The 23,915-nt window shown below is 40.8% G+C and overlaps 1 protein-coding gene across 3 annotated transcripts in view; it reads right to left on the bottom strand.

Moving 5' to 3' along the window:
• The window catches only part of LOC126354992 (phospholipase D1), a 190,620-nt gene that overhangs the window by 12,311 nt on the left and 154,394 nt on the right, over window positions 1–23,915 (bottom strand). For all 3 annotated transcript variants that reach the window (XM_050005100.1, XM_050005102.1, XM_050005103.1), the window contains 4 exons: window positions 12,274–12,399; window positions 7,906–8,014; window positions 7,669–7,800; window positions 2,598–2,813 (listed from right to left, as the gene is read on the bottom strand). In XM_050005100.1, coding sequence (XP_049861057.1) covers window positions 2,598–2,813; window positions 7,669–7,800; window positions 7,906–8,014; window positions 12,274–12,399 — 583 coding nt within the window. The remainder of the gene's footprint in view (window positions 1–2,597; window positions 2,814–7,668; window positions 7,801–7,905; window positions 8,015–12,273; window positions 12,400–23,915) is intronic.

Raw genomic sequence — 23,915 nt, 5'->3', positions numbered from 1 at the left:
ACTTGATCCTCTGCTGCCTTCACTACTTCATCCCTCAAAGCTACCCATTCTTCTTCTACTGTATTTCTTTCCCCCATTACTGTCAATTGTTCCTTTATGCTCTCCCTGAAACTCTGTACAACCTCTTGTTCTTTCAGTTTATCCAGGTCCCATCTCCTTAAATTCCCACCTTTTTGCAGTTTCTTCAGTTTTAATCTACAGGTCGTAACCAATAGATTGTGGTCAGAGTCCACATCTGACCCTGGAAATGTCTTACAATTTAAAACCTGGTTCCTAAATCTCTGTCTTACCATTATATAATCTATCTGATATCTTTTAGTATCTCCAGGGTTCTTCCATATATACAACCTTCTTTCATGGTTCTTAAACCAAGTGTTAGCTATGATTAAGTTGTGCTCTGTGCAAAATTCTACCAGGCGGCTTCCTCTTTCATTTCTCTCCCCCAATCCATATTCACCTACTACATTTCCTTCTCTCCCTTTTCCTACTACCGAATTCCAGTCACCCATGACTATTAAATTTTCATCACCCTTCACTATCTGAATAATTTCTTTTATTTCATCATACATTTCTTCAATTTCTTCATCATCTGCAGAGCTAGTTGGCATATAAACTTGTACTACTGTAGTAGGGCTTCGTATCTATCTTTGCCACAATAATGCGTTCACTGTGCTGTTTGTAGTAGCTTACCCGCATTCCTATTTTCCTATTCATTATTAAACATACTCCTGCATTACCCCTATTTGATTGTGTGTTTTTAACCCTGTAGTCACCTGACCAGAAGTCTTGTTCCTCCTGCCACCGAACTTCACTAATTTCCACTATATCTAACTTTAACCTATCTATTTCCCTTTTTAAATTTTCTAACCTATCTGCCCGATTAAGTGATCTGACATTCCACGCTCCGATCCGTATAACGCCAGTTTTCTTTCTCCTGATAACGACATCCTCTTGAGTAGTCCCCGCCCGGAGATTCGAATGGGGGACTATTTTACCTCCGGAATATTTTACCCAAGAGGATGCCATCATCATTTAACCATACAGTAAAGCTGCATGCCCTCGGGAAAATTTACGGCCGTAGTTTCCCTTGCTTTTAGCCGTTCGCAGTACCAGCACAGCAAGGCCGTTTTGGTTAGTGTTACAAGGCCAGGTCAGTCAATCATCCAGACAGTCGCCCTTGCAACTACTGAAAAGGCTGTTGCGCCTCTTCAGGAACCACATGTTTGTCTGGCCTCTCAACAAATACCCCTCCGTTGTGGTTCCACCTACGGTATGGCTATCTGTATCGCTGAGGCACCAACGGCAGGGTCCATGGTTCATGGAGGGGAGGTGGTGATGTATATGTGTGAGTAAACATATAGATTTATATGGTTTTCTGTTATTAATTTATGTTAGATGATGTTATTCTGTGAACTCATGTTTAAATTATGTATTCCAGATATTTTTCTCTGTCTGGGTTTGTGCATATTCTGTTCGATTTATTTGTTGGGCTATGGATGGTGTTGGGGCACAGCAGCCGATGTTCTGACATTAGAGCAAGTGCAGACTGATTTAATCGCTAACTGGTGCTCTGTGGAAAAAGCCAATGGAAGATTCTGTGAACAAATAATGAACAATGCTATACAAGAGAACATTGAACTTTGATGTGTAATTTAAGGAGTCTCTTGTCTGAAGTTTTGGGGTAGAGTTCTCTTGTAAGAGTATTGCAAGAGGTATTGTATGTTGTGTGACTGTGTCCGTAAATAAAGTTAACGAGAACTCCAGTTTACTGATTTAAGTAGAATGGGTAGATAAATGTAGTGTCAGATGTACAACCATTCAAGTACTGTGCGAAATTACTGCGAAAGTGTCACAGTTTAATGCAATATCACTACTAACAGATTTGTGTGGCATGCATGCACACACACACACACACACACACACACACACACACACATGAATATATATGTGTTTTTCTAAATCTGACTAAGGGTTTTAGCTGATAGCGCTGTCGACTTTTATTGTACTTTTAAACTGCCTGCCTGCCACTCTATGCCTCCTTTATGTGGTGAGTAGCCATCTATCTTAATTCATTTCGTTGTTAATGCCGAATTAATATACAACTGGTGTTCATAAATATGGCAACGGGGGAATGGGAGACATGTTTTGGTGAGATATTTTGTTATACTTTGAACAGATAAGTGATTAAAAATGTACACGATTAACAGATTAAATACTCCAGGAAGATTAAGTAAAGTGCTTAAAATAAATTATCACGTAACTGATACCATCGCATATAAAGAACTGCTGGCTCTATCTTTTCCTTGAAACTGTTTACCTATTTTTTAAAAGAGAGAGAGAGAGAGAGAGAGAGAGAGAGAGAGAGAGAGAGAGCGAGAGAGAGAGAGAGAGAGAGCACGAGAGAGAGAGAGAGAGAGAGAGAGAGAGAGAGAGAGAGAGAGAGAGAGAGAGAGAGAGAAAGAGAGAGAGAGAAACAGAAAATCTAGCTTGTATACAAGAATAATCAGAAATAATTCAACATCATGTAAGAGACTTTTGATTAATACAAATTTAATGGATCATTTTTATCATTAGAAATTATATGATTCATTACAAACCTCCTCATAAATTTTAGTGTTGTCAGTGGATATCCTTTTCCACACATTATTGAAGAACTGGTGACTCACTGGGTCCATAATGTCTTCCTCTGAGAGTTTTTGCCTGTTTTTCAGAAGACCAAGATGTTCTCTAAAAAGCTGCTTTCTAAGTGATGCTGCACATCGTCCAACCTTGTAAGGTTGTCCATTCATTACACCGTCTTCCAATTCTATATCCTACAGGCATGCAATTATCAAGGAAGCGTTAATGAAAACAACTACAATAAAATGTATTCTACATATCAAACACAAATGGTTGAAAATACAAAATTTATGACTTCATTGTTATATGTCTAAATCTCTTTTCATTTAATTTCTTATACTGCATGTAATTTATAGGTATGCTATTACAATGTAGCCATAATTCACTATGAGCAATAGTTTTAGCAGACTTTCAGTGGAGAACACACACACACACACACACACACACACACACACACACACACACACACACACCTATAAGAGTATGTAATTTTATATATTTTTTTGCATGTCTCAGGCATTATTAGCATGCAAGTACGATTCTAGACATTAACAATGTAGAACTTTCAAGTCGTAGCTAAGCAGTCGCAGGAGTCAAGTGCCGTGTTTGTCTGCCTGTAAGAGAAGATATACATGAATTTATATGGATGTACAGGGAATACAAAGGCACCATGAGCACAAATACACAATATGAAGTGTGTTAATATTAGTATTAGTGTCCAAATTCTCAAAGTGGATATAATTTTGAGCAAAATGTCAGAGATGAGTTGCTACTGAAGTGAGGGAGACCTGAATAATGATTATAATTACTAAGTGTTCCATGTACATGAAATTTATAGATATTCCAGCAAGGAAACAGAAATGAAATAAATTATGAATGTGGGTGGGGTAACAATGATCAGAAGTGAATTTACACTATCAAAATTATAAAATAAAAGTCTATGATTTGGAGATGTCTGAATCAAATAACAACAGGAAAGAAAAAATTAAAAATACTGGCATTTAGAGCAAAATCGCATTGTTGTCTGAATAAGGGCCAGCCACGATCTGTAAACTTCATGCGAGCAGCATGTGCTGTCTAAGCTTTGCTCAGTTCTTCCCGGAAGTACTCGGCACGATGTGACACTTCATCACTATTTGTTCACAGTATGAAGGAAATTCACTGACATAGCGTCATTCCTGGCCAGGTCGAGTATTTTCTCTACCTAGGGACTAAGTGTGTTTGTGTCCTCCTCATTATTTCACCATCATTCATGAATGTGGTGAGACTAGACTGTGTAAGGATTGGGAATTTGTATGGGCACTGACAATTGCGCAGATGAGTGCCCCACACACCAAATATCATCATCATCATCATCATCAGACCCAATGGCTGTTTGTACAAAAAGAGGAAATCTAGTGACCTGCCTTCACAAGCCTTTAAAAATGAATGGAAATCACAGGGGAGACAGAAAAGAATTCTTAATATATGTAGTCTCATAAGTAATGGGTATTGCAAATTTGCTATGAAACTATATCACAATACCATGGAGAAATAATTTAAAGATTTAGTTCACAATGAAAGATCAAAAAATACAAACGTCTAGCAGACAGGATTCACCACTCTGTACATCAAGAAGTGCTCTGTGCTAAATTTTCAGGCATGAAGCAAGTGAAGAAATTGGTGGTACAAACAGAAAAAAATCTGAAGTCACATACATTATTCTGCTGCCAGCTGCAACAGTTTTCAATGGAAGTGAACAAATAGTACGGAGATCTTATATATCACTGTGAAGTATGTTGTTTACGTTAAGGGGCATGAATGGAAGGATTTTGTAAATTTAAAACACACTACTGTTGAAATTCACAAAGGGAAAAGAAGTGCACAAATAAAAATTACAACACCTGGAATGAATTGCAGACCTCTCATTTTAAGTGGCCTTAACTGCACACTGTTTTACAGTAAGACACTGCGAGGAGAGAAACAACTTCTTTCTGATTTGATGGGGATGCATTTAAAAAGAAAATTTGTTGTAGAAGAGACACATTCCTACAACCTTTTTCCAGTTACCTAAGCTCACTGGTGCTGAAGAAGACACGAGTTTTGAAGAATTCATTGTGGCCTTGAAAGAATTACAAGGATCATTTCCTAAATGTTTTGAGGACCTGCCAATTTTACATCTGTTCTTGAGATCATTTACTGTTCCAGTTGAAAGCGCCCTGTGTATGTGTAACTTACTGATCTGGTTGGTAATTCTTGTTTTAAAGATTTTAAAACTGTCCAGGACACCTACGCTGCTTTCCTCGGGTAGAAATTCCATGGCTCCATAATAAGGTAGTAAAAGTGCCACAATATTTTGACCAACATATGTAGCTCGAAGACATTTTTTTCTATTATGAAACTGAGTAATAATTAAGTGGCAAAATCTGTGAAATTGTTTGCATCTGTCCCTACGCTAACAGTTAGTACCAGAAAAAAATTATATTATGTCTCTAGCGCATTGAAAATAATTAAATAATACTGAAAATTAGTTTTTTTTATCTATGTTGTTGAGAAGTGTGAAATATGAAACAAAGTCATACATAATGTGACTACAATGCCATTTAAATGTGGCGTGTTCACAGTTTTTCCCTCTTACCCCTCCTGGCAATAGAAAGCGTGGTGTAGCAGTGTGGGAATTGTGCGAGCCAGGCAAAGTGCTATGCCACTTGTGCCAGTGCACGACTCTTGAGATGAATTCTTGTTTGCCCCTGGCCTAAATAAAGCATGACCTACTCCGTTAAAAAATTATCTCCTCACGAGACAAATAGCCTGAACACATTTCATAATATCAAAGAAGAAAAGCCTGCATTTGGCCATCATGATATGACTTACCTTCAATGTAGAAGTGAATGGGGGCAAATAAAAACTGACTGAGACAGATGCCAATAAAGAGTTCTGCAATAGGAACTGTAGCTACAGTACGCACAGGAATAGCGAGTGAGAGTATGTGTCTGGAGGAGTGGGCATGACACAACACCTATAAAAGTACCAGAATCAGTTTGGATTATCAGCATTGTAAAACTAAAGCCACCATGACTGAAAAGAATCATCTAACACCAGGTGATTCAATGACTGGCACACACAAAGCAGAAAAATAAATGTTGCTAAAAGCCATACAGGCTTTGGATTGTTGGTGTAGTAATATGCTTCTGAGGTAACACGTAATTTTGGTGATGGAATTTAAAAGTCATTTTTTTAACACCCATATGAGCTGTTAACGTGAATTCTTTACAGACAAATGGAAAAACTGATAGAAGCCGACCTTGGGGAAGATCAGTTTGGATTCCATAGAAATGTTGGAACACTTGAGGCAATACTGACCCTACAACTTATCTTAGAAGAAACATTAAGGAAAGGCAAACCTACGTTTCTAGCATTTGTAGACTTAGAGAAAGCTTTTGACTATGTTAATTCAAATACTCTCTTTCAAATTCTGAAGGTGGCAGGCGTCAAATACAGGGAGTGAAAGGCTATTTACAATTTGTACAGAAACCAAACGGCAGTTATAAGAGTTGAGGGGCATGAAAGGGAAACAGTGGTTGGCAAGGGAGTAAGACACGGTTGTAGCCCCTCCCCAATGTTATTCAATCTGTATATTGAGCAAGCAGTGAAGGAAACAAAAGAAAAATTCGGAGTAGGTATTAAAATCGATCGAGAAGAAATAAAAACTTTGAGGTTCGCCGATGAAATTTTAATTCTGTCAGAGACAGCAAAGAACTTGGAAGAGCAGTTGAACGGAATGGACAGTGTCTTGAAAGGAGGATATAAGGTGAACATCAACAAAAGCAAAACGAGGATAATGGAATGTAGTCGAATTATGTCGGGTGATGCTGAGGGAATTAGATTAGGAAATGAGACACTTAAAGTAGTAAAGGAGTTTTGCTATTTGGGGAGCAAAATAACTGATGATGGTTGAACTAGAGAGGATATAAAATGTAGACTGGCAATGGCAAGGAAAATGTTTCTGAAGAGAAATTTGTTATCATTTAGTACAGATATAAATGCCAGGAAGTCATTTCTGAAAGTATTTGTGTGGAGTATAGCCATGTACGAAGTGCAACATGGACGTTAAGTCATGTTGAATAGAAGCTTTCGAAATGTGGTGCTACAGAAGAATGCTGAAGATTAGATGGATAGATCATGTAATTAATGAGGAGGTACTGATTAGAATCGGGGAGAACAGGAGTTTGTGGCACAACTTGACTAGAAGAAGGGATCAATTGGTAGGACATGTTCTGAGGCATCAAGCGATCACCAATTTAGTATTGGAGGGCAGTGTGGAGGGTACAAATCATGGAGGGAGACCAAGAGATGAATACTCTAAGCAGATTCAGAAGGCTGTAGGTTGCAGTAGATACTGGGAGATGAAGCAGCTTGAACAGGAAAGAGCAGCATGAAGAGCTGCATCAAACCAGTATCTGGACTGAAGACCACAACAACAACAACAGCAGCAGCAGCAGCAGCAGCAGCAACAACAACAGCAACAAAAACAACAACAACAAATCATGCACTGAATTGTAAGGGTGTTGATCCTGCTTGATAGCTATCATGGTTATAATTTATGTAGGATGTAGAGTTTTCAAGTTACTTTAATTTGATGAACAGAGGTCATGTCAACAATTTTTTTCTAAGATGGAAATATGAGTAGCTTTGGTTCCATGATCATGGTTGCCCCCTCTCCCTCTCCCACAGGTTTATTTGAATTTCCTTCACTATAGAGGTGGCCAGGTGTAGATGACCATGTATAGTTATAAATATATATATTGCTTTCAGAGTCTTTCATAGTGGCATGCCCGAATATTCAATGGCATCTCTCTGAATGATTTTTGAGGTTTTAACAGTATTTTGCTTATAGATATCTAAGTTTCAAGAATTTATTTACAATTATGTGGTTTTAATACTGAGAAGATCTTTTTCAGTGAAATTTATTCTCCTTATCCTACTCTTTCACTGCACGCACTGTCCTTCAAATTACCTCAGTACTTCACTATGAACACTCCTTCACCACTAAAAAACACAATTACATACCTGCAACACAACTGCCACTTCCGAATCACGTTTACCAATCAACGATCTGTCATTGATGTTTGCAGATCCACATATTACAGTATTGTCATCTGCAATTAGTAGTTTTGAATGAACATATATCAGTTCAGACACCTGCCAGGAATGAAGGAGGACATTTTTGAGAATACACTTATGCTCACAGAGAAGAAACTCTGTGTAAGTTACAACACACTTCTCTCAAATAATATGAATCCTCACCAAGTCCCCATTCAAGACAGAATGTGTCCGCAGGCCATGGAATGTTATATATTCACTGGGGTCTTCAATACCAGCTTCCTTCAACTTATTTAAAATAGCATCTTTCCCCCTGCAACAGAAAAAAAACTGAGACACTACTTTTCATTCTTGTGTTTCATAATCATGTGCAGTTCTTCCTCTTCCTGCTTTCATCAGTCTGCCACAGGAATTTTACTGTGTTTCACAGGTAGAATGTACACTATGTGATCAAAAGTATGCGGACACTTGGCTGAAAATGACTTACTAGTTCATGGTGCCCTCCTTCGGTAAAACTGGAATTCAGTATGGTGTTAGCCAACCCTTATCCTTGATGGCAGCTTCCACTCTTGCAGGCATATGTTCAATAAGGTGTTGGAGGTTTCTTGGGGAATGGCAGCCCATTCTTCGCGGAGTGCTGCACTGAGGAGAGGTGTCGATGTCAGTCAGTGAGGCCCGGCACAAAGTTGGCGTTCCAAAGTATCCCAAAGGTGTTCAACAGGATTCAAGTCAGGATTCTGCGCAGGCCAGTCCACTACAGGGATGTTACTGTTTTGTAACAACTCCACACCAGGCCGTGCATTATGAACAGGTGCTCGACTGTGTTGAAAGACGCAATCACCTTCCCTGAATTGCTCTTCAACAGTGGGAAGCAAGGAGGTGCTTAAAAAGTCAATGTAGGCCTGTGCTGTGATAGTTCCATGCACAACAACAAGGGGTGCAAACCCCCTCCATGAAAAACACGACCACACCATAGCACCACCACCTCCAAATTTTACTGTGGGCACTACACACGTTGGCAGTTGAAGTTCACTGGGCATTCACCATACCCACACCCTGCCATCGGATTGCTACATTGTGTACCATGATTTGTCACTCCACACCACATTTTTCCACTGTTCTACCCTCCAATGTTCACACTCCTTACACCAAGCGAGATGCCGTTTGGTATTTACCAGCATAATGTGTGGCTTATGAGCAGCTGCTCGACTATGAAATCCAAGCTCTCTCACCTCCTACCTAACTGTCTTAGTACTAGCAGTGGATCTTGATGCAGTTGGAATTCCTGAGTCATGGTCTGGATAGATGTCTGCTAATTACACATTACGACCCTCTTCAACTGTCGGCAGTCTCTGTCAGCCAACAGACGAGGTCGGCCTGTACGTTTTTGTGCTGTACGTGTTCCTTCACATTTCCACTTCTCTATCACATCATAAACAGTGGACCTGGGGATGTTTAGGAGTGTGGAAATCGTGCATACATAAGTCTGACCGAAGTGACACCCAATCACATGACCATGTTTGAAGTCTCTGAGTTGCACGGAGCACTCCATTCTGCTCTCTCATGATGTCTAATGAGTACTGAAGTGCTGATATGGAGTACCTGGCACTAGGTGACAGCACAATGCACCTAATATGAAACAGTTATGTTTTTGGGGGTGTCCGGATACTTTTGATCACATAGTGTATCTCTGCTTCATCTTATGCAACAATACATTTGGAATATTTAAATAATTAAGTGAAATGATAATAGAAATCTCAAAGTGGAAAAAATTAGCAAAAACAAAAATACCTCCAGATGAATGACATTTGAAATGTACACCCACCTACAACATTAAAACTTTGCATTTTTAACTTGGCTACTATACTCTTATGTCCACTGTTTCTCTTTATAGTTTTGTTTTTTATTTGCTTTTACTAATTTTTGTTTTCTTCTCATTATCCTAGTTCTGTGCCCTTAGCTCTTTGTACATTCCCTTTCCATGTTCTGCATCTCTCAGTTTTTTTTTTGTCCTATTTAACTGTCTTCTTTCACTCTGTTCCCTGCCTTTACTCATATTTACTTACTTTTCCAATAGGTGCCTCATCTCCCTCTCCATGCCCTGCACTGCCTTTCTCTGTACATCTTCTACTGCATACACTACTGCTATAGCCCTCCAATGACCAATTTGATTCACTGAGCTCACAGCCAATAATTTTCAACATTTCACGTTACCAACAAATGTTACACGGTTCCCCGTATATCAGTCAAAAATGGCAAACAAACATTTACACCTCACCTGTCATTGGCATTGATACACAGAAATCACACAGTTAATTATGAGGGCCACCTGTTAAGTTTTTACAAAAATAATACAAGCAAAAATTTTTGGCATAAACTGTTTTATTGTTTCTGAAAATACCCAACTTTAAAATTCACACACTTTAGCATACATTTAAAACAATTCTGGGAGTGGGGCAGGGTTCAGTTTGATGTTAGTCCCTTAATAATATGGCTTAGAAAAGATCCAACAATTTCTTTAGGTGTTGAAAATAGCTGTCCACACAGTTTTTGTTTGACATAAGAACATAAAAAGAAGTCTTCTGGTGATAACTCAGACAATGAGACAGTAATTCGATTTTTCACCCCTCAAATGATCAACTGTTTGATAGCTGTCATTGCCGTGATGATGAAAGATGTGACTTTTTGAATTTTTTTCTGACTTTGGTTACTTGTCACAAACAAACTGTTATATATCATTCAGCATTGACACTCAAGCAATTGACTGCTTCTTACTTCTGAGCTCATATGAGTATATCTGTCTTCTGTTATGATGAGAATACAAATTCTTCATTTCCTTGGTTGATTCTCCTCCTTCCACCAACTGGCATGACCTGGTTTTTGAGCTTCAAACTGTAATATGTGCAGATAACAGATCTTTTTTGATGCATTAAAGATGCAAAACTGAATGTACTGTAGTCTCTGACATGACTAAGAATGCACCTAGCAGTAAGTTACATGCCTAACCTCTTCAGTCACATTGCTCACATCATCCATGATTTTTGCAACAACTGGTTTGTTGTCAATGACATGAAAGCCTGAAAAAGTTGAACAAAGTAATTTGATACACTGTTGTTGAGTTAGTCCCCTACAAGATTGTACAAAAATCATCCAACAGAAACCTTTACATGAAATTTCCAAATTTCTCCACAGCGCAGTTTCTTTAAGCACTTACGGTCATTTGGAACAACTTAAGAAGCGATCCTTGTATTACTGAACTGACAGATCTTTCTGCTTATACAAGTTCTTTAGGGACATAGTAGTAAAACTAATGGGAAAGTCATTTTTAAGAAGACTGTAATCAGTTACAATTAAGCAGCTGCTGCTTATTATTGACTACTTTATATCTTTTATCAATACACAAATAACAGAAAAAATTAGAGGTATTTACATTTTGGAAGAGTAAGAGCCTGTTAACAATGTATGTTGATGGTGATGATTATCGTGGTCAGCCATTGTTGAATTTACATAATCAGATTATTTTCAGAAGAAGTGGTTGGTAAAATGTTACACTTAATATCTGAAACACAATCATCAAGGACTTTGTGGTTCTCACAGTACTTAAACAGTTCAGGTAAATCAGAAAGCTTTTTTACCAGTCTTTTTTCAGATGAGAAGAATAGTGTCTTAAAGACTGAACATCAGGTAAATTTCAATTCACTGCTTCTCTGTAGCACACATGATACTCAACCAAAGCTGAAACACTGGTTTGATGAAGCTCTCCATGTTGGTCTATCATGTGCAAGCCTCTTCCTCTCTGCATAACTACTGCAAGCTGCAGCGATTGAAACCTGCTTACAGCAGTCAAGCCTTTATTTCCCTCTACAATATTTAGCCCCTTCACATCTCCATTACCAAATTGATGACTCCTCGATGCCTCAGGGTTTGTCTTATCAACCCGACGTGTCCTATCAACTGATCCCTTCTTTTACTGAAGTTACACCATAAATTTCATTTCTTCCCAATTTGATTCAGTATCTTGTCATTAATTATTCTACCTATTCATTTAATCTTTAGTATTCTTATGTACCACCAAATTTCAAAAGCTTCTATGCTCTCCTTGTCTGAACTGTTCATTGTTCACCTTTAACTTTAGTATGAGACTAAAACCTCGAAATTTATATTTGACATTAATACATTTCTCCTTTTCAGGAATGCTGTTCTTCCTATTAAAAGCCTGCATTTTTAACCTCCTTACTTAAACTGTTGTCAGTTAATTCGCTACGAACAGAAATCTTTTACTGCTTTTTCCATCTCATACTTAATTTAATTTATTCGGTATCATCTATTTTAATCAGAATATCCATCATTCTTGTATTACTTTTGTTGAAGCTTATCTTAATAACCCCTTTTCAACACACTATTTGTTCTGTTCAACTTATTTGCCACAAGCATAGTGTTGCTAATAGTATGACATTATGCTAATGATATTTTCTCCAAATTTGAATGAACAGTTACAAATTTGGGTGTACAGGGTTGAAAAAGTCTTTTTGTGTTAAATATTATGGGCAGATGTGCAGATCTGATACATACCTTGAAATTGAAGCATAATTCCAGTGGGTGACAGCATGCAGTGCAGTACTTGTAGGGCTCCCAACATCTCCTTCAAAGCCAGGAAGTAGTGGCATGACAACAAAAACTCTGAATACTGCTCTCTGCCTATACATATAAACAAAGAAGTGAAATCACTTACTCTGCCACCACAACTTGTTCAAAATGCATAGCGTAGTACTAATACATTCTAGCATTAATTGTAAGGAATATATGTAACTATAAAGAGTATATCAACCTCATTACTTCTTCCTCTCAGGGCAGAGGTAGGTGATGTTAATATGGCATTCGTTAATTGAAGTAGTTACCATTGTAAGAGCACCTGTTTAACACCAGATCTCAATTATTAACAGTAACATAATAATGCCCATGTAACATTAGTAATGTAAAGCTAAATGAATTATGATTAGAAATGCACTGCAAGGGTAGGACAGACACCAAGGACAATGGCGTATTTATTGGTGTAAAGTACTCAATTAAATAAATGAGTTTATTGTAGCTTCCTTCAGACAGAAGTTACTGATTAAAGCAGGAGACAGGAACAGAGATTCACGTGATTTCATACTGTATGTCCTATCTTACCTTGAGAGTTACTCAAAGAATGCATTTTTGGCAGTAAACTCTTCAATCCCTCACTAACAAACAGATCATAACTTTTTGAGCTAGATAATTCAGTAGGGTATCAGTGAAAAAATGAAAAATGAAATGATCGTATGGCATTGTTGGCCAGGAGGCCCCATGCGGGGAAGTTTTGCTGCCGTATTGCAAGTCCTTTTTAGTTGACGCCACTTCGGCGACTTGTGAGTCAATGATGATGAAATAATGATGAAGAACACACAACACTCAGTCATCACGAGGCAGAGCAAATCCCTGACGCCGCTGGGAATCAAACCCGGGACCCCGAGCGCGGGAAGCAAGAACGCTACCGCAAGACCATGAGCAGCGGACTGGTATCAGTGGTAATATGGTTATTACAATATCAGTGGCTACAGGTATTGACAGGAATAAGAAGGTAGGATTATATTTTTGCATTGTAAGTGTGACAAGAAACAGTTAACAGATCTTAGGCAGAACCACCCCAAGAGATACATAACAATATATTTTTAAATAGTGTATTATGGAATTTGAATTATCAGGAAGAATTTAGGACATTTTCTCCACAGATTAAATAATGACTGTCAACTTTTTCAGAACTATTGATACTACACAGATGGTAAATGTCATTTAGTTCCATGTAACAGAGGTTTGAAGGTGTGGCTTCTGTAGAATACAGCTGTTATAGGCTTCCAGAAGGGGCAGCTAGCTGAGCCTAAGGGAGTCCAAACCAACCTCCACATGATTTTTCACATACTGCTAATTACAATGAAGGGGATCAACAGAGTGGTTCGACCTTCACTCTCAATGGCAATTTATCCACTGTAGCAAAAGCATGCTAAATTTGTAAGTGTCTCACTAGAAAGCACCAGAGCAAAGTAACTTAAGTGTCATCACCTGGCACAAGTTTCGCGAATTGTTACATAAAATAAGGGCACGAAACATTTGTCAATACTGACAAAAGCGGGCAGTCCAACAAGATGTGCACCACCGTCAAAGCTGACCCACAGCGACATGAAGACGGGTCCTCGTGGCACAAAAAAATTCTGTGTGTTATCCAAGTGTGGCCAATGCGCAGCCAGCAGAGGACAACAGAGTCCTTGCAAGAGACCCACAAGGAGGAGCGCCATGCACCAGTAGCCCCCTTGATGGCCTGAAGTTTGTTGGGTGAAGGAAGGGTGCGACATTCTTCACTCCAGGTATGGAGTACCTTCTGCCACAAAACTGACCTGAGGTCACTCTCCAAGGCTGGTGCACTGACAGACTGTTTGGCCAGCGTGTCAACACGTTCATTTCCCGGGATGCTGACATGACCCGGGATCCACACAAAGACCACAGAGCGGACGCAACGGGCAAGAGTATGGAGGGGCTCCTGGATAGCCATCACCAGATGAGAGTGAGGGAAACACTGGTTGATATCTCGTAAACCACTCAGGGAGTCCCTACAGATAACGAAGGACTCACCTGAGCAGGAGCGGATATACCCTAGGTGCGAGAGATGGTGACCAGCTCGGCAGTGAAAACACTGCAGCCAACCGGCAATGAGTGTAATTCATTATGATCCCTAAAGTAAGAGCATAACCGACACGACCAGCAACCATCGAACCATCAGTATGGACAATGTCAATGTCAGAGCCTTGAAATGTGGCAAGGATTGAAAGAAAGTGGCGGCGGAAGGCCGCAGGAGGGACTGAGTCCTTCGGGCCCTGTGCCAAATCGAGCTGAAGGCATGGGCGGGGCACACATGACGGGGGTATATGTAGAGGGGCCCAGAAAAGAGCTGGAAGAGGGAAAACCTCAAGCTCAGAGAGAAGAGCTCTGACACAAACTGCGATCGAACACCCTGACCGGGGCCGCCGTTTCAAAAGATGGATGACGGACTGAGGGAACAGGATAGTTGGGATGCCCGGGCAAGCTACAAACATGTGTAGCATAAGCGGCCAGTAATCGTTGGCGACAGAACCGCAATGGAGGGACACCTGCCTCCACAAGTATGCTGTTGACAGGGCTTGTCCGGAAAGGTCCAGTGGTGAGTTGGATCCCACTTTGAAGGAGGATGGGGTCAAGCAATTGCAATGCAGAAGGTGATGCCGAACTGTAAGCCAGGCTCCCATAATCTAGACGGGACTGAGGAGGGGAACCAGAAGAACAGGAAATGGCAGATTCTGTGGCAGTAACGATGCTGGCGGTGACCGAGTGAACCACCGCATCAATGGCGTCATTGGAAAGAGGCTCAATAGTGGCAATGGAGGTGAACAAGTCCCAGTCAGCCTTATTCATAGCCCATTTGCTAGGGCACCCAGAAGGTTGACGCTGTGGCAGTGACAGAAAGATCTGAAAGTGGTCACTACCGCACAAGTCGTCATATACACTCCATTTGACAGATGGCAATAGGCTAGGGCTGCAGATCGATGGCTGAGTATGTGTCATGCACTACACTGAAATGTGTGAAGGCGCCCGTATTTTAAAGAGAAAGGTCGAACTGTGCCAATCCTTTTTCAATGTTGCTGCATCAGCCTGTTAGGTGCAGTTAGATGTTTGAGAAGGGTACATTAGGTAGAACTTCCAAAAACATGTATTTTGAAACAAAATAGTTGGCAAGCCTCTCTGGCATTTGAGAATTTGATCACACTCATACGAGCTACACAGCCTTTCCTAGTGCTGAAACCACAACCCACAACTGATTTCTAGGGAAGAAGGTGAAGTTTCAATAGGTAAAATTCTTGACATGTTTATGCGAAGAAAGATATCAAGATTATGGGGGATCGGAAAGACACTTCGGTTAAGCTGCTGCGTCAAAGTTGTTATAAAAGCAAAGAGCAAATAATCACAGATTTTAATGAAGCCAAAGCCTTGTTGAAAACCTACAGCTAGATTAAGACACAATGAATGTATGGAGAAAAATGCAAGAAGTATTCAATGAGTTCAAAAATAAAGCCCTATCTAGCAATCTAGTTAAAGTGGTATCTTCACAGTGCAAATGCACACTACAGGAACTCTTGCAGGAATTAGGTGAATCTATGTGCAACGAGTATAATGGACAGTGTTTGCTAGATGTGTAGTGTGTGACAAGTTCAGAATTTGGGGTCTTGTATGACTGAACGAGAGTAGATATTTTGAACTAGGTCCAGCCAAAATATAATTCTTGTTCATTAGTTAAAATACTACTGTGATACTGTTTTTGTTTGGCGGTAACTTTGTGTTTGGGTAATTCCTGGGGTGACTTGCAGCAATGCAAGGTCTCCTTACTATGCGATTACATCATCATACAATGTGTCCTCCAAGTGTGCAAAGCTGTGTGCTGTGCCATGCAGCCCTTCCTGGAGAAATTCTTTGCCATGGACTTCTCAAGAACTACAGTATATATTTGAGATTCAATGTAAAACATTCAGTTAGTTCAGACTTGATGTTGACTCAGCCAGATGATACATTCAAGATGTAAATTGAAGGTTCCAATGTTTTATGAATTAATTAATTTTAATAAACCAAATCATTAACCAGTACATAGCTTTTCTATTAGTAGCTTGAAAGCCATCACAAGAAGAGTTTTTGGGACTTTGCAGGATTGTCGTCTGACCAGTGCCGAGGCCTAACTGTAAGAAAAGGCACTTTGTCGGCACAAACCCTCACAATACCTTCACTGCGGATGCACACTATGTCCTGAACTCTTATGGGAATAACGTGAAGCAGCGAGCAATGAGGATAATGGACGGTGGATGCTACTTGTGTAGTGTATGACAAGTCGAAAACTTGAGTTGGACGAAAACCATGCTAGGACAGTTTAAGCAGTTAAGGTGACCAGGGGAAATCTGGGTTTGAGTCAAAGTTAAAAATGGTGCAAATTTTCATCTGTCATCATTGTATTTATTTCAATGTCCAATTGTGGCTGATGTCAGAGTTCCACTTACTCATGTATATATGTATATGGTCATAGAATCAAAAATGGTGTCTGTTCTTTTGGACACGTCTGAAAGAACAGACACTACATACGTAATAATAGTGAAAATTGTAGGGAAATTTCGGTCCTAAATTCAGTCAATAAACTGATTCCTGTAATCTCTCCAGTTGTTCAATGATCATATTGGCACTGATACAGAAGATAACACAAAGGAGAATGAAATACTGAATTGCATCTTCCGAAACTGTTTTATTGAGGAAGACTGTAATATACTTCCTCCTCACAATTGTTGATGAAGAGCAAAGTCCTTGGTATCACAGTACGTGGCTGTAAAATAGTAAATCAACTACCAGTGCTGCATGATACTACATGTGACTGATCTTGATGGAACACCTGAACAGTTCTACATAGCTAGTGTAAGGCAAGAACTTGTTGGGTTTGAAAGATTACTCTGTAGGAATCAATATAGAATCCACAAATAGCAGTCTTCTGAAACTTGCCCTTTTCAGCCACAAGACCCAAAAAAAGGGACAGCAGATTAGAGTTCGACACCCTGTCAACAACGAGGTCATTAAGAGATGAAGAACAAGATCACATTAGAGGAGGATATCAATGGTACCTTTGTCAAAAGGAACCATCCCGCCATTTGCCTTAAGCACTTTAGGGGATATCATGGGAAACCTTAATCTGAATGGCCAGATGGGGTTTGAACCACTGTCCTCCTGTGTGCAATTCCAGTGTGGTGTACAATGTGCCACCTAGACTGATCATGCACAAGATCCAACGGCAGTTGATTACGACACTCCGGCTGATGTCTTTACTTTCCATGTGTATTTGGTACAATGCTATATTGTTATCTAGTGAACATAAGATGAGCTTACAGAATAGTGAAGCAGGGTTGTTAGTCGAGTCAGGACTTTCTAACAGAGACAAGTATGCAAGTCATTTATAACAGAAATCATTATTAAATGGGAAAGCAATTTGATGTGTACCCAAAGAGAGTGTTACAGGGATCATTACTGTTCATGATCTATATAAATGATCTGGTGTGTAACATTAAAGCTATGTGAGGCTGTTTGTGGCTCATGTTGCTTAAATAGTAGGGAAGTTATAGCACCAGAAAATGACAGCAGAAGTTAAGAAGGCTGAGGGACACTTCAACCCTAAAAAAATGTAGTAAAAGTCAGGAAGGTCTGTAAGTGTTGCTTGCTTGGTGTAAGGGCTGCATGAAAGAGTCAGGAAGGTCTGTAAGTGTTGCTTGCTTGGTGTAAGGGCTGCATGAAAGAGTCAGGAAGACAAATTATTATTTGATTATATGGTTGGCAAATCAGCAGAAACATCTTCAATGACCTACAGTGGAGTAACCATGTCAAACAAGTCGCAGTTGAGGGGAATGCAACACAAAGACACACTTCAAGAATTCTAAGCATATTTACTTCATCTGTGAAGGAAGTAACATTCAACATGCTTGTTCATCGGATTCAGGGATACTGCTTTGCATTCTAGACTCTTGTCAATAATGTCAATGCAGAGATGGGGTGGGGTGGGGTGGGGGTGGGGGGGGGGGGGGGGGGGATGGGGGGCAGAACCAAAGAAGAGCACCAAATTTCACTATGGCATCAATTAGTAAGTGTGCCAGTGTCTGGTGCTACAGAAGAGCAGTTGTGTGTCAGAGAGGTTTATTTTAAAATTCCAAGCTTTCATGTTACAAGAAGAGTTCAATGACATCTATCATCCTTTCATGTGTATCTTATGATGTTAGTGTGATGCTGAAATCAGAGAAATTTGAGTTTTTATGAAGGCTTACTGGAATTCTTTATTCTTGCACACTGGTTGTGAATGAAACAGGAAATGGCGAAAAATGTGGCAGTATATGGTGTATTCTCCACCATAGTTTGTGGAGTACCTACGTATCTCTGTGTGAATATACTTAACATACAAATGCCAAAAATATTATCAACTGACGAGATGTTATGTACCCACAACATAAATAAATAAATAAATAAATAAACAGAACAAAATTCAAGCAAAAGTCATATCCTCCACTAATTCATGGAGCACTGATGTTAATGACAAAAAGAAAAATGATTACAATAGGTGCAATATTTGATCACCACTTGGTTCTACAATTTCTACCATACCCCGCAAGCCACCCGACAGTGTGTGGCGGAGGGTACCCTGAGTACCTCTATCGGTTCTCCCTTCTATTACAGTCTCGTATTGTTCGTGGAAAGAAGGATTGTCGGTATGCTTCTGTGTGGGCTCTAATCTCTCTGATTTTATCCTCATGGTCTCTTCGTGAGATATAAGTAGGATGGAGCAATATACTGCTTGAGTCTTCGGTGAAGGTATGTTCTCAAAACTTTAACAAAAGCTACTGAGCGTCTCTCCTGCAGAGTCTTCCACTGGAGTTTATGTATCATCTCCGTAACGCTTTCGCGATTACTAAATGATCCTTTAATGAAGCGCGCTTCTCTCCATTCGATCTTCTCTCTCTCTTCTATCAACCCTATCTGGTACGGATCCCACACTGCTGAGCAGTATTCAAGCAGTGGGCGAACAAGCGTACTGTACCCTACTTCCTTTGTTTTCGGATTGCATTTCCTTAGGATTCTTCCAATGAATCTCAATCTGGCATCTGCTCTACCGACGATCAACTTTATATGATCATTCCATTTTAAATCACTCCTAATGCGTACTCCCAGATAATTTATGGAATTAACTGCTTCCAGTTGCTGACCTGCTATTTTGTAGCTAAATGATAAGGGATCTATCTTTCTATGTATTCGCAGCACATTACACTTGTCTACATTTAGATTCAATTGCCATTCCCTGCACCATGTGTCAATTCGCTGCAGATCCTCCTGCATTTCAATACAATTTTCCATTGTTACAACCTCTCGAACCACCACAGCATCATCTGCAAAAAGCCTCAGTGAACTTCCGATGTCGTCCACCAGGTCATTTATGTATATTGTGAATAGCAACTGTTCTATGACACTCCCCTGCAGCACACCTGAAATCACTCTTACTTCGGAAGACTTCTCTCCATCGAGAACAATATGCTGTGTTCTTTTATCTAGGAACTCCTCAATCCAATCACACAATTGGTCTGATAGTCCATACGCTCTTATTTTGTTCATTAAACGACTGTGGGGAACTGTATCGAACGCCTCGCGGAAGTCAAGAAACACGGCATCTACCTGTGAACCCGTGTCTATGGCCCTCTGAGTCTCGTGGACAAATAGCGCAAGCTGGGTTTCACATGGCCGTCGTTTTTGAAATCCATGCTGATTCCTACAGACTAGATTTCTACTCTCCAGAAAAGTCATTATACTCGAACATAATACGTGTTCCAAAATTCTACAACTGATCGACGTTAGACATATAGGTCTATAGTTCTGCACATCTGTTCGACGTCCCTTCTTGAAAATGGGGATGACCTGTGCCCTTTTCCAATCCTTTTGGAACACTACGCTCTTCTAGAGACCTACGGTACACCGCTGCAAGAAGGGGGGCAAGTTCCTCCGCATACTCTGTGTAAAATCGAACTGGTATCCTATCAGGTCCAGCGGCCTTTCCTCTTTTGAGCGATTTTAATTGTTTCTCTGTCCCTCTGTCATCTATTTCGATATCTACCACTTTGTCATCTGTGCGACAATCTAGAGAAGGAACTACAGTGCAGTCTTTCTCTGTGAAACAGCTTTGGAAAAAGACATTTAGTATTTCGGCCTTTAGTCTGTCATCCTCTGTTTCAGTACCATTTTGGTCACAGAATGTCTGGACATTGAGTTTTGATCCACCTACCGCTTTGACATAAGACCAAAATTTCTTAGGATTTTCTGCCAAGTCAGTACATAGAACTTTACTTTCGAATTCATTGAACACCTCTCGCATAGCCCTCCACACACTACATTTCGGTTTGCGTAATTTTTGTTTGTCTGCAAGGCATTGGCTATGTTTATGTTTGCTGTGAAGTTCCTTTTGCTTCCGCAGCAGTTTTCTAACTCGGTTGTTGTACCACGGTGGCTCTTTCCCATCTCTTACGATCTTGCTTGGCACATACTCATGTAACGCATATTGTACGATGGTTTTGAACTTTGTCCACTGATCCTCAACACTATTTGTACTTGAGACAAAACTTTTGTGTTGAACCATCAGGTACTCTGTAATCTGCTTTTTGTCACTTTTGCTAAACAGAAAAATCTTCTTACCTTTTTTAATATCTATTTACGGCTGCAATCACCGATGCAGTAACCGCTTTATGATTGCTGATTCCCTGTTCTGCATTAACTGTTTTTGCCACAAGTCAATTCTCTGTTTAACTGCTCAAGGTAGTTTTCAGATAAAGCACTTGAAAAAATTTCACCGGATTCTTTGTCCCTGCCACCTGTTATGAACGTTTGAGTCTCCCAGACTATATCCGGCAAATTAAAATCTCCATCCAGAACTATAACATGGTGGGGAAATCTACTCGAAATATTTTCCAAATTATCCTTCATGTGCTCAGCCACAACAGCTGCTGAGCCCGGCGGCCTATAGAGACATCCAATTACCATGTCTGAGCCTGCTTTAACCGTGACCTTCACCCAAATCATTTCACATTTTGGATCTCCGTCAATTTCCTTAGATACTATTGCACTTCTTATCGCTATAAACACGCCTCCCCCTTCACTGTCCAGCCTGTCTCTGCAGTATACATTCCAATCTGAGTTTAGGATTTCATTACTGTTTACGTCTGGTTTCAGCTAACTTTCTGTCCCTAGTACTATATGGGCGTTGTGACCGTTTATTAATGAAAGCAGTTCTGGGACCTTTCTGTAGACGCTTCTGCAGTTTACTATTAGCACATTAATATTGTTGTTCCCTGTTGCATTTTGCCTACTCATACCTTGCCGCGTCTCAGGAGGCGTCTTGTCGGGTCTAAGGAGGGAAATCTGTAACCTAAAAAGCCCACATGTGCGCTGCACACGTACTCCGCTACCCTTGTAGCCGCTTCTGGTGTGTAGTGCACACCTGACCTATTCAGGGGGACCCTATATTTCTCCACTCGATATCGGAGGTCGAGAAATTTGCACCCCAGATCTCCGCAGAATCATCTGAGCCTCTGGTTTAAGCCTTCCACTCGGCTCCAAACCAGAGGACCGCGATCGGTTCTGGGAACAATACTACAAATAGTTAGCTCTGATTCCACCCCGTGAGCGAGGCTTTCCGCCTTCACCAATTCCGCCAACCGCCTGTACGAACTGAAGATGATCTCTGAACCCAGACGGCAGGAGTCATTGGTGCCGACATGAGCAACAATTTGCAGTCGGGTGCACCCAGTGCTCTCTATCGCCGCCGATAGGGCCTCCTCCACATCTTGGATGAGACCCCCCAGCAAGCAGACAGAGTTAACACTGGCCTTCTTCCCCGACCTTTCCGCTATTTCCCCAAGGGGCTCCATCACCCGCCTAACTAATAAACCCCTCCCCCCGTGTGCCTGCTCGGACCTTGCTGAAGGAGCAGCCACATGTCCACTCACAGGCAGAGCGGGTGACGCTACACAGACAGCCTCCATATTTACCCTCCGCCTCATGCGCCGCGAATGCCGCTTAACCCGCCACTCCCCTTGGGGAGGGAGTGGCCCAACCTCGCCCGGTACCCGCAAAGATGTCTCGACAGCAGGGACAGTGGGTGAAGCATGTAACACCTGGGGTGTACCTTGTGATGCACCAGACTCCCTATTGCTGCTACACTCCGAGGCAGCAACCTGAAGACAGCTGACCGTGGCCATCAACACGCTCAGCTGTTTGCGAAGAGTGGCCAGCTCCTCCTGCGTCCGTACACAGCAGTCACACATCCTAAGGAATCAATTTACTGACGAAACTTAATTAACTTTTAACTAGACTGCTAATTCACTAAAGGCGGCTGACTATTGACTAAACTGTGATTGCTAGCCACTTCTTGTAGAAAACAATGAAAATAGCACTACCTGTCTCTGGACTGTATTGAAAACAAACACTAGCACTACTGGCACTATTTGTTGACCTAAGGGACTCTCTCTGACTGTATTCAAAACAAACACGAAATCTATGGAACACTATTAATAACACTCGACAATTAAAGCTTCCTAAAAGCAAAAACACACAGAAGAAGAAGTGACAAGTAAGAAAAATACAGTTAATATGTAAATTAAGGTAGGTAGCTTGCTGCACAGCAGATGTGAAGCAGACGGCGGTTAGGACGACACTCGTTCTTCATCATTGTTCATAGCTGTTGTCTTTCTGTGGTTCTGGCAATTCACCATAAACGCCCTAGGCTGGTCAGCCTGCGTCTCTGAGTCAATTCGGATTTTGGTTACCAGACTGGGCACCTCTCATTTTAAGGTAAACTCAGTCTGTTACCACAATCTCTTCTACACTGGAGTCCAAACTTAAAGCAACAAACTGGTGTTTCCTTGTCCTGTGTTTAATTCACAATATAATCATACAAACCGTCAACGGATGTCCATACAATCATGTCCTGCATGGAAGATGCCATTTTGGTCAGTGGAGAACCACATTAGTGATGACATGAGGGCATCTATCAAATGGAGTAATGTCTGTCGGGTACATTCACATCCACAACCACGGTGTACACAGTCGCAGACAGTGCAGTGGGAGGCCATAGGAAGAACAGAAGCAGGACAGTCCCGAACTCATGTGGCCTGACAGCTTAATGTGAGTTGTTTCTCGGCTGTGGCAACAGTTTATAGACACTGAAATGCTATCACGGAGACCAGGGCAGGGTGGATCACATGTGAGATCAGAAAGAGAGGACTATTATTTGGCTGTAAAGGTACCACCTTAGTACTGTGTAACAACTGGCATCGGATCTCGCTGCATTAACTGGATGTGTTGTATCAAGGCAAAAGGGGTAGAGAAGACTTCGATGTAATGGCCTTCATTGTCAGAGATCTGCCTTCTGTGTGGCTCTGACATGTCTTCACAGAGGAAAGGTCTAGAGTGGAGTCGTAAACATGCCACCAGTACAATCAGAGTGTGGACCTATGTTCTTTTAACAGATGAGTCCCAATTTGGTCCGGAGAGTGATTCCCGACAGATTTGCATCTGAAGGGAATGTGGAACACGATTTTGAGACCTGAGCATTG

Source organism: Schistocerca gregaria, chromosome 3 (genome assembly GCF_023897955.1).
Source record: "Schistocerca gregaria isolate iqSchGreg1 chromosome 3, iqSchGreg1.2, whole genome shotgun sequence".
In the NCBI taxonomy this organism is placed as follows: Eukaryota; Metazoa; Arthropoda; class Insecta; order Orthoptera; family Acrididae; genus Schistocerca; species Schistocerca gregaria.
This window is presented reverse-complemented; position numbering and strand designations above follow the sequence as displayed.